Source organism: Aythya ferina, assembly GCF_964211825.1.
Source record: "Aythya ferina genome assembly, chromosome: 6".
In the NCBI taxonomy this organism is placed as follows: Eukaryota; Metazoa; Chordata; class Aves; order Anseriformes; family Anatidae; genus Aythya; species Aythya ferina.
This window is the reverse complement of record NC_140303.1, coordinates 9,741,471-9,753,724: the sequence shown is the minus strand read 5'-3', so window position 1 is coordinate 9,753,724 and position 12,254 is coordinate 9,741,471. Positions and strand designations below refer to the sequence as shown.

Genomic DNA, 12,254 nt, shown 5'->3' with positions numbered 1-12,254 from the left:
TTCTTTTCTTAGGGGCTACCTACTCCACATTCTGTAAACTCAAATGTTAAAAGAAAAACACAGTCATTCCTTGCTTGTTTGTCAGTGTTGGTATTCGGTATTCCCTCTACAGCTTTTAAAGGTTTTTGTGGGTGGTGAGGACTATCAGACAACCTAGTCATTGCCACTGGTAGTCAAGATTCACTCTAAATGTCTCTGTAAGAAGTGTGACACTCCTGGCTGTATAGCACCACTTAATGTCATTGCAAAGTGCCATTAGTAGCTAACCTTCAACATCTCTTAGCTGAGGCTGGAATCTCTGACGCTAAGTGGTGTGTGAGGTTTTAGCTGCATTGCTCCTGTTAACCTCAATGAAAGACACAAGGATTATCCTCTGCTTTGGAAGTAAAGGAGCCAGGTTCAAAAGAGGAATGCTGAATATGAACAAGAGTGTAGAGGGTGAAGAAAAAAACGTTACTGCTCCGAAGGAGACCCCAGTGCTACATCTAACAACCATAAGATCATTTTTATGTTGAGATTCGACAAATGAAGTCTTTGAGGTAGGGCAACAAGCCATTTTTTAAAAGCCAACTGATATAACCATGATAAACATGATTTAGAAAAAAAAGGAAAGAAAATCCACATTGAAATAGAGGAATGGTCACTAATATCTTTCCGTATTTATCAAATTTTAAAATTTCCTTCAAAGAAACCACCCCAATTTGTGATGGCCTGCACTGTTCCAGTTAGGGTATATCATGGGAACTTCCATCTGCTCAGAATCCGTCTCCCTCAGATGCAAAGCCCCCAGCAAGATGTGCCAGTGGGGGTTTGGGATCACAGTATTTGGGAAGAGGGAACTTAAAAAAAAAAAAAAAAAAAAAAAAAAGTTTTATTTGGAAAACAGGCATTTCATGTTTAAATTTGAGTCCCTTTTGCAGTTTTGAAACTACTCATGGTCAGTAGTCTTGGCATTCAGAAAGTAGATTCGTGGCTGAAGAGGCAGGAAATTGAAATGCCTGCATCCTGTGAAGAAGGAATATAGATGCTGTAGCATTAAGGAAAATTAGGATGCGAGTTTGGGTCCTGCTTTGGCTGTGATTGTTGGTCGCCCTTACTCGCTCTGTCGCTATTACCTGCATAGATGGACGGCTGGGATTAATAGAAGAACATGGTCCCTGTATTGACTTTTCAAATAGGATTTATGACTAAAAGTTTGATGAGAAGGGAGTCCTACGAAATTTTAAAGGTTGATAGTGATTCGTTGATATAAAAAATGTGTGAGCTAGTGCAGAAGAGAGTAGACTGCAGAGCTGGCTAGCAGGGCAGTGTGGTCAGGGAGGGTGCTTTCCCAAACATCCTGACAAATGAACCCTCCTTACTTACTTACTCTGAGATCAGAAAATTCCTACCCCAGGAGAGCATATCAGTTTACTGTGCGCTTTAAGTATCCAGATGTATTAATGCAATACAGCATAGTGCAATTGACTGCTTGTGCTTTTTAAAGGCAGTTAAATCTTGAGAGTTATTTTACCCACGAATAACAATACCCTTACACACAATTACACTGGAGCAACAAGTAAGCCCAGTAAATCATCTAGCAGTTGTGTGGCTGTCTTCATCAGGTTTCTTTGGTGTATAAATAAATGGTTCCTGTTTACAAATACTGTATGTTACTTGCCATCCGGTTTGCAGAGTCTTAGGTGAGGTTACCATAAGAATCTTTGCATTTGAATGTTGTGCCCTCTCTCTCCAGTACACACAGCAGCAAAAAACCTAATTATCTGTACGTCTAAAGCTTTATAATCATGTTCTCTTGTTCTTTTGTGCAGAAATACTGAATGGAGGGGTGTATGTTGGCCAGAACAAATTTCTTTGCTTCGCAGACACCATTCATTGGCAGGATATTGTGCGTAACCCCTGGGCCTCCAACTTCACTTTGGTTCCAACGAATGGCAGCTCGGGATGTAAGTACCAGTTTAATTCTTTGTCTTGTCATCAGCACAGCATGACACGGTATAAATATGACCACAAGTTTTTCCCTGATACTCTGTTATGGAGAATTGTATTTGAATATTTCCCCACCTACTGCATTCTTCAAAGCTTGTGTGCTGCATATAGGGAACACTTAGTCTAATCTTAAAAACACTTTGTAGAGCATGTTTGTGAACATCATGCATTTTCTGAATTTTCTCTCATCTGCTTTCTCTCTTCTGCAGATTCTTTTTTTCTATTTATTGCTAAAGCCACTGTGCTACCGTGGAAGCACAGACGTTATTGTTTGTTTTGCATTTGTTCCTGCTGCTCAGTCTGGTCCTTGAGTCACAGTGTTCTGCCTATGGCATCATAATTAGCTGCTGGAGTAATTATGGTACAAGCTCACGGCTATTCTGACTTTAGATAAGAAATGAACCTCAAAGAAATAGCTAGCCTGTTGTGTTGTGTGTATTGGTAAAGAAACAGAATACAGCCAATATTTCTGGTTTTAGTGTGTTCTCTGTTTTAATGCTCTCTTTTTCAAACTCCTAGTATCTATATAATTTCATTAATCTGTTTGGTCTGTTTCCATTCCCTGGAGTTACTCACCTCCAGTAGTAGTATGCTGATTTTTGGAGCAATAGTGAATTCATGAGTGATACAGCGATATGAAGTGTTTAGGTTAAATATTCCCTGGTACAGCAAAGTGCATTCAGAATGATTACCATGCCATTAAACAGTACCCTCAGGATGTATTGAGGTTGAAGTTCAGGTATAGACTGGGAAGAAGTTTATATCTGATGTCAGGCGTGATACCACAGCAGACATTGTTCTGGGCATTCTGGCTAAAGGAACATTCTGGGTTGCTTGCCATATCCTGAGGTGTCCCTCAAGGATGTATGAATCGCTGATTGTGCCTCTAGCTGCCACAACAACCAAGCAAGAATTTAAATTCTTCAGTACTATGTTAGGAATTCAGCAAAAACATAAAACGCTGGGTAGAGGCCATCGGATGAATCCCCATAATTTGTAAGCAGCAACTGATTTTTAACCGATCGCTTGATGGTATAATTGTTTTCCGTAAGGACAGCTTGCTTTTGTATGTCTCACCTGCTATCCTCAAATAAGGAGCAGAGCTACTTGAGACACAGCTTCCTGCGGTAGCCTGCCAAACTCCACTTGTCCTGGGTCTGCCAGCTCCGGAGCTGAGGCTCAACTCCTCTGCCTTCTGGCTGGAAACCTGACATAGTTGTAACACAGCCAGATATCTTATTTGCATATTAAAAATCTCATCGCTGGTGATGATCAGTTCTAAGCAGAACTAATAAAGCCTTTGAAGGTTAAGGAATGCTGGTATGTAGCCTTTTATGAATCATTACTTCAACACGAAAAAGACTTGGTTGTTATTCTGTTTTGTTCTGTTATTGGGTTTTCTTTTAACCTTTGCCAGCTCAAGACAAATGCTTTTGCAATACCAAGGTAATAAGCTCTTTTAAAAAAGCAACCAACATCAATACTTTCTTTCTGAGCTAGCAAAAGTTTTGCTGGTAGCACCAGAGGAATCAGAACAAGGTCAGCGCTGAGTACTTTTGGAATCACAACCAGAAAGTAATAAAGGCAAATGCTAGCTCCCCCAGCAGGATGAAAGAATGTATGTATCTCAGTCCAGTTTTCTGGAGACAAATTTTTTTAAATCATTCCTTTTGAGCTGCTTTGAAACATAAGGAGCAACATTTTGTGCTTTGCCATTTGTGTTTGATAATCCTGATAAGCAGCATTATTCACTGAGGGCTATGTAGTAAGGCAACTTCTTTAAGACAGCTACCCAAATTTTATTTCCCTTATTTGGGATCGAGAAGAGCCCAGTTGGACTGTATTTAATTTAATAAGTAAAAATCTCCTTCTCCAAGAAACCGGATTCTATTTCAATATTATTCAAGAGTCATGTGAAATTTTATTTAATTAGCTTATCCGAACTATTTTTGTCTTCACAACTTACATAGGTGAAAATCTAAACCCTGCTACACAGAAGTCCAAAAATGGGTAAGATGGTTTAACAAAGTTGTTAAGGCTTTGGGAAACAAAGAATTTAGGCACAGGGATCACCATTTAGAAACACCTAAAATTAAATAGCTGTCCATGTGTGTGCATGTATTTCTCGTGTGTGTGCATTTATATATACATGTATATAATAAAGCCTTCAAATAAAATCACTCAAAGAGTGGTGGAACCTTATTACTACCTGTCAAGAAGTAGGAGAAAGGGAATACGTTACAATGGTAGTTTATGAAACAATAAAGGCAAGTTACTTTTGCTGGTACAGAAAGGATTTAGAGAAATGAACATTGAATTATAACCCTAGAATGGAAATCTCTATAGAGTATCATTAAGTAAGGTACATGCTTTTCAAATTTGGCTCACATGTCACTTTTCAAAACCTGTGAAGCGGTGTGGGTGCTTGCTGAGCCCAGCCTCACTATTTTTCCACTGCAGCAAGTGATGCTCAGTGCATCACAAAGTCTTTGGTACTTTCCTACATAGACTGTGAGTCATGCTTTTTGGATCCAGCATATAGTTTTACTGTTTATTTTACACAAACATTAAATTGCCTGAAGTCTCAGGTGCCTCTATCAAATGCAAATCTTGACTAAGTCCGCTGGAATTTAGTAAGCACATGTTGTTTGGTGTTACTGAGAATCACTAAGTGCAAAAGATGTCAGGGAAGGCCCTCTGGGGCATTCTCTGTCAGAGTATCTTGAAAAGAATGAGTGGTTTTTTTACTGCTTTTCTGAAAACCTTCACAGGAGAGGGAAGAGGTCTGTCAGAGGGGCTTCATCCATCTGTGAATGTAAACCAGCCAGATCTTGCGTGTCAAGCTCAACAAAATCAGTACTAGTAGTCATTTAGGAAAGTCTTTGTAAACATGTGCTGGCATAAGACCCGGGTAGATGGACCAACCTACGTGTCATGTTTAGCCCTGTCTGCTATGAATAGAGGAATAGCATTCGCCCCAGAAATTGTTAGGGCTATTTCACAGTGACCACCTCTGTAGTCCTCCCTGGCAGAGAATATTGTAGGGACAAAAGGATGCTAACTGGCATGAGCATCAGAGTCAGATGCTTAATACTTTGGGCAGGTCCTAAAAACACGATTTAGTGTTGGAGCGTTGTTAGTTTTGCTTCCAGCCATAAGTAACAGACATGAAATCTCCCCTGAGGTCCTCCAGAATAAGAACTCGCCTTCAGAGAGGAGCCTGGCAACACCTGCTGGGTTTTCTACCTTGCCAGACTGGACTCCAGTCCTACCAGGAGCACTGGTGCACCAGCCTGCATGTGCCTGGCCTCAGCCATGCTCCTTCTGCCTCATCCCTGCTGCGGCAGCCGATGCTGCAAGCTGCCTGCCGGTGTTCTCTTCCCCAGCCAAACGAACAGCTGATAATGGTCCCACTTCAGGGATAATTTCACTTGCAGCCCTCCCTGCTGCTCCACAGCAATCAGCAGAGGAGGAAGACAAAAGGGTGGAGAGGAATGAAAACGCTTTGAAATAAAATCAGTCTCTGTGCTTGTTTCATACCTTGGATCTGCCAGCTCTCTGGCACTCCCCTTCATTTAGATCAATGCTAGGCAGAAGAGGATATGGCCAGTGAACTCCAGGGATACGGATTCTTCCAATTCCCTCCTTTCATTGTCACATCAGTGTTAAGGAGCCAGCTGAAAAGGCCTTAGTGTCTTATCCACAATAGTAGAAGTGCTGTAGACATCTGAATCCTAAATGCGGCTTCGCCTTTTTCTTGTTCTTTAACCCAAAATGCATTCTACACATTGCTCCATGTTCTGATCAAATGCATGCAGAAAGGCTCGTGTTAGAAGCCCTGGAATTTACACGGTCTTACTGCTAAGATGAGTAGAGCCGGTGGCTGCGGGCAGAAAGCTCAGTGTGTACTGCTGCAGTGTCATAAACAAATGTTGTACCAGGGACCACGTGTACTTCAGCTCTCTGAGGACAGGTTCCTCTGTGCCTGGCATTTTGACTCATGTGCTGAGATATTACGAGTATTTACTGTTTGCAGAGCCTTTCCAGACTGGTATCTTACAGATGAAGCTTTTACAGATAATTGTAATTGAAAATAGCCTTCGCTTCTATTTACTGAAATCAGTGTTTTCAACCTGAGGTTTCTAAGCTAAGCACGTGTGGCACTGGGAATCTCAAAAATGCTTAACAGTCCATGGAACAAAGTTTTCCTGTTAGGTGTATGTTACTCAGTTTGTTTCTTCAGTGCAGAAAATGTTTTCTCTCCTTCCAAAAGTAAGCCATGAATTCAGGCATTAGCCAGGCATGCTGAAGCCAGACTTCCAAGACCCACATCCAAGACTGTTACCACATCCAGATATTGGATTTGGTCCCGTAGTTAAAGAGGTAGGGATCTGCTCTTCGGAGCTGGAAACCCAAGGTGCAGCTCACCCGCGATGGTGCAAGAAATAAAGCAGGGAATAAGGAGTAAACTTCTTGCCTGAAATGACTCGACAGTGGTAGAACTCCTCCTCTCTGATCAGCCTGAGACTAAGCACAGCACGTCTGAAAACTCGGCTGCTTTGATCCGTGTCCTCAGCATCCTCACTGACCTCCTTGGCTGGCTTGGAGCAGGACGCGCGCTAGAACCCCGTTGCACCAGCTGAGCTCCTTTGCAGGTTTTGACAGGGACTGTAGTATTAAATCAGAATTTTCAGCACAGCTTTATGTGGAGCTCTTGTTTCACAGAAAAGCCCGGAGGGTTTGAATTACCAACTTGAGGTCACTGGGTGTAGCTAATAGCATAGATTGAAATAAACCAACAATGCATTTAAAAATACTGAAATCCATGGCTGCATATTCATGATGGAGCTGGTAACTGTCTGGGTAATAAAGATTAAAAGATTATCTGCCATTTTCAAGTTTAAAACAATTGCTGCTTTATAACAAACTATTCAGAAAAACGCAAGACAAAAGTTAACTAATGTCCAGCTTCAACCAAATTCTGAAAATTGGGCCCAATTTCAAGTATTGACCTGAACTGGAGTTTCTGCTCAGGTTCTGAAGTGCCCTGAGATCTGCAGAACTTTTTTCAAGCAGAAACTTCAGTCACTTGTTATTCATAACATCATCCTTCTCTGTCACTGCCTTCTAATTCCACCTGATACCATAAAACCACAGCTTCTGAGTTATGCAGCAGTAGTTCTACATTCTTAACATGATGCATGGGAAGAAAAATCTTAGTCTTCAGCTGTGTACCTGTGATTCAATAAATCCCATGTTGTATTCAAGGGAAACACTCCTTTAAAATTTCTCTCCTCTCTTTTACTTATTGATTCATAGATTTCTTAAGGGCAAAAGAAGCCTTGAAACATCACTAGCTCTGATTTCCTTTCTGCAGAGGACCTGGAATGCCATCTGTTTGCCTGGCGTTGAGCACAGTAGCTTTCTGAAGCCCGGCATAACTTCCAACCTGGCTTTGAGTTGCAGCCCCAGCCCCAGGAGGTGCCAAAGATCCCACAGCCCCTGGCTGCACGAGCGTGGGGCTTCAGCCCTGTGCATCCTCATGGCACTGCTCTGAGGCTTTGCAGAAGTCACAGTTGTCCCTCAATAAGCTTATTACTTCCCTACTGTTAAAACAAATAACACTAGGTGCCTTTACGTCTGATTTGAACACAGTTTTAAGTTCCAGATGTTATTGCTTGTTACACCTTCACTAGCTCAATGAGTCTCAAGTACCCGGTGTTTTCTCCCTGCCGTAGCGGCATGTACAGCATAATCAGCTCACTTCTTGATCTTTTTTTCATAAGCTAAACAGATAGAGGGTCTCGTGGCTCACACTGTGAGGAATTTCTTTCCAACTCTAGTATAATTTCAGTTGCCCTTCGACGTAAAATATTTTCCGATGTTCTTTCAGAAGGGGGAAAGCAAAGCATTCAAAGTGTTTTGTTAGTGATTTAACCAAATACCCTGTGGAAGTTAAAATTGTATCCTTTGTGTTTGAGCTTCACTTGAGGACCCTGACAGTCTGTTGTGATACCTGTGTGTTTTAGAGACTCCCTATTTTCCAGAAAACTTCATTCTAAAATGTGCAGGCTTACAGTTGGCTGTAGGAAAGACATTTGGTGTGAGGGACCCCAGCTTACCAGCAGCCAGCCTGGCTGCCTCTACAGGACTGGATGCTCTTCACTGTCATTTGCTGGGCTTTCGGTCTTCCTGTCACCTGTATGTTTTATTGCCTGGGGTTTTCTAATAATTTCTGAACTTTCATCTGGAATATTAAAAAGCATCAGTCCTGTGCTGGGTGATCCCTGGGGAACCACACCCCAATTGCATTGTAATTGCTCATTTACAGCTACTTGTGGAGAGTCCCCAATTAGCTGGCTCTTAAATGCATTTTCACGTGTTTTATTAATGTTGAAACATAGACAAAAATCTAATTAGATGTTTACCAGTTAGACAGTGCTTTGCATTTTAATTAAAGGAACAGAAAATGGACCAGCCAGTTGCACGGTGGCTTCTGAAGTCAGCTCTCCGTCCTCCTGCAGCAGCCACCCCAGGCTGAGACTGACCTTACCTGGGTGCACGTGAGTTTGGCAGCAGTACAGCTGTTCGATGTACCCGGCTCTGTACAGGGTGCATCCAGTTGATTTAAATCAGTGCTGGCTCCATAAATATTTTTTTTTTCTTCCTTCCTCTTTTACTCTTTTTTACTCTCTTTGTGAGTTGTTTTATTTAGGTTAACCTGTTATGTCATTGGCCTTGATACCGGAGGGTTTGCTGGACCGTGTTCTCCTGTGAGTTTCCCACATGCTAGCAGAAAGAGTAATACAGCTTCAAAAGGATACCTAAAAATATTGCAGAAATGGGGGAAATTGCGTAAAAAGTTAGTTTGGTAAAATTGTCTCTCTATGCCAGCCTACTTTGAGGCCAAAAGTCCTGGACTGTTTTTAAATCCATGTAGGAGAAAATCAGCCATGTAGTTACTGTACATGCCTTTCAGCATGCATTGTGTATTCTTATAAGGTGTTTCAGCAAAATGCAGGAGTTAATATTTGCATGGGATTTTGTGTAAGTGCTAAAGCCCTGTTCTCCATCAAGTAATAAAAATCACTGTTTGGAGTGGCCGGCAAGGGAAGTGGGTGGATTTGTGTCCAGCCGTGGCCTTGTTGGTTACAGGGCACACTAACTCACTTTTGGTACAAGTAGTCTCAATGTTAGAGGATTATTTTTACCTCAGTGGTGTATATGGAAATTTATACTTGGTTCAAACCATGGAGTAATTAATTCTGAATTAATTACGTGCTAGTTACAAAGAACAGGGTTACCTCAGATCCTTGCAATCTCTCCCAAAAATACTGCCCTTCCACAAGTTCTCAGGTATGTTGTGGCTGAATTGTGTGACAAGTTAGATGTGTGCACACCAGCTTTCCCAAGTGGACCATCCAGAATGCTCTCGGGCAGGACCAGTCCTCATTCAATGCCATCTGGAAGCCACCCTGGTAACCCTGGGAGCCAGGTGGCAGTGCGGGAGCAAAGATGGGGCCCATTTCCTCGGGTGTCACAGCAAAAATGCTGTTGGTTAGTAAAGACTCGGGAGAGCTGAATGCAGTATGGATACAAGAACGTGGAAAACTTTCCTTTAGACCAGGAGGTGCCTCATGTTCTGTTGTGAATCCACGTAAATCAACCCCCTAGCCCTTGGTACCGAGGCACACGTCAGCTAACTGCCTTTTGTCCGGTCAGCCCTGCAATGCTTTGTGTTCTTCTTCGAAGCACAACGATTTCGCTGTGAAGAAGGCCAGAATAACCACAGTATGTTTCTGTGTCCTGGCTAAAGGAAGGAAGGGAAGTGACTAATTCATGCTTAAAGCCAGCTTTCAGAACAGCTAGCGTATCATTTCTGGTGTACATCTAAATTGGAAACTACCTACAGAGTAAATGGCATTCCAGAAAGTATGCACTGAAGACTTTTGTTACTGCGGAGCTGGTTAAATTATAACCTTTCACTGAGGTTATTACTTGAAGTTCAATTAACATTTTAAATGTATGTTTGGAGACCAGCGAATGGGGCCTCTGCAGAGAGGTGGTCTCGGCACAGAATACATTCCTTGCCGCAGGTGTCACCAGGGCAAAGCCAGGAGGAGAAGCTGTTCTTTCAGGTAAAAAGCCACAAATAACTAAACCGTTTTGTGAAAGCTCCTTCTGTGTGGAGCACGCTTCAAAGGCTTGCAACATGGCATTTAAGCAGCAGTTACAGTTTCATGGATATCTCAGCTGGAAAGAAAATTTAAATCAGAGCTGAATATAGGCAGCCAGCAAGTCCTGCAACCACTTTTTGTTCGCTGTACGTGGAGGTTGCTTTTCCTACCATTAAGGAATCTCTAGTCAGAACAGAATTTGTTTATTTACCTGGAAATGAAAGACAAATATAGTAACAGAAGGAATTTATTTTAAAGAATAGCATTTGCCAGGTTATACAACTGAAGACAGAGGAATACGTGAGAATGTAGGACTGGTTTTGCTTTGGTATAGCAAGCTGAACTGCCTGAAGGTGATGGTAATGTTTTCATCAACTCAGAACAGTGTGTTTTGAATAAAGGGAATCAGTTTAGTTTCCTAATAAATACCTCAGCCTGTGTTTTCAGAAGGGATTTGTCAATTGGCGAACGTCCTTGAAACAGATTTGAAAGGCATGCCGACATGGCATTTAATGGAAATACGATGCCTCTAACAGTTGAGTTGGCTGAATAAGAAGTAACGAACACAGGCATACCTGGCTAATGCAAATAAATAATGCCATGAGGGACAGCAGTCCTCAGGCTGTCAGAGCCTAATCCTGGGATCTAGCAAGGGAACTGCTACAAAGCCAGGGATCTTAAGGAGTAATGGGCGCAGAAAGGACAGCACTGAGAAAGACACAATTAACAGTTTCCGAAGAAGCTCTGACACAAGCATCTCTTTGCAATGAACAATCTTCCCTCCTTACCGCAGCTGTGGGGAGAAAGTCACCCATCAAGCGGGACAGCTTATTATGCCACTGTATAAAAAATATTACAAAGTGGTACTTGCTCTGTAGCTACAGGATTTAAGTAGTGCTCCACGTAGTAGCGTGTGGCAACTCTTGGTAAATACTTATCTTTTAAGGGCAACCTGTGTGTGTTTAACATATTACTGTATGCCACCTGTTTGTAAGCAGATTGGCGTTTAAACACTGTATTACACAAGGGGGAGACTTTCAGTTTAAATGAAAGCATCCCTTTCCATTATAAGCAGCTTGCTTTATCACAAACACCGGTGTTTCTTGAAAGTAGGAAATAAACCCCAAATACTCGGAATAGTTAAAATAGTCTAATTGAATGGTAATTGGCAGATTTATAGTGAGTGGGTGGGTGGGTGGAATTGGTCTTTCACAGCAAGCTGCAGCTGCTCTAGCTAGCTGCCTTTGAAGAGCTGCTTAGGGAAAGAGGAAGAAAAGAAAGTCTATAAAATCAGTTGCTTAATTGCATCTACCAGTTCTTGAAGCTGCTGTGCGCCTCCCACCCTTTTGAAGTTGTCTGTTGTTCACTGAGCAAGATGCGTGTCCCAGCCACCAGCTCAGCCGGCTCGCTTCATGCTGCTGCACGGGGCGCCAGGAGAGGCGTGCTGCTCGACGGCACCGGGGGGCTGCCATGGGGGCTGGCTGGCTGGCCTCATGATGGCCATCTCCTGGCAGGCTGCTGCTCACATGACACACATAAACGCCCCAAGCTTTTGCTGCTGTCACGTTTGCATTTTTGTAGGATTTTGTCCCATGCGTCTGTTTTAGTAGAAGTTCTCAGCGCTGTCACTAACCTTCCTGTCCAGCCTTCGTGGACAGCCTGGTTCAAGAGCTTGGACCAGCCGGCTGCACAAACCCATGGCTGTTTCGGGAGGTTCCTTCTGATCCGCTCAGCCTCCTGCAGGAAAGTGGGCAGTGCTGTGCGTTCACATCCGGAGTGACTTGGAGGGAAGTTTGTGTCTAAGCAATGGGCACGGTGTACAAAGTAGGAAAGCAAAAAAAAGGAGTGTATTTTGTGCTCCTGCAGCCCGTCACACACACTGTGCCTGTGTGTAGGAGCTCCATGCTTGCATCTCTGTGGGCCTGTATTCAACGAGTCCTTCACAGCTCTAAGTCTTCTTTCCGGTCCCCTTGTAGGAGCTTGTAATTTACTTTCAAAACCTCATAAAAGGTATCATTAGTGAAGTGTTACAGTATAGTCAAAAAGAGTAGAATAGTTACAGAATAAGATAATTCAGGGTTTTCAAGT

General features: G+C 42.6%; 1 protein-coding gene across 7 annotated transcripts in view; it reads left to right on the top strand.

Annotated features, from left to right (window-relative positions):
• ERBB4 (erb-b2 receptor tyrosine kinase 4) overlaps window positions 1-12,254 on the top strand; it is a 590,714-nt gene that overhangs the window by 391,087 nt on the left and 187,373 nt on the right. For all 7 annotated transcript variants that reach the window (XM_084524744.1, XM_084524743.1, XM_084524742.1 and 4 more), the window contains one exon: window positions 1,812-1,946. In XM_084524744.1, the coding sequence (XP_084380870.1) occupies window positions 1,812-1,946 (135 nt within the window). The remainder of the gene's footprint in view (window positions 1-1,811; window positions 1,947-12,254) is intronic.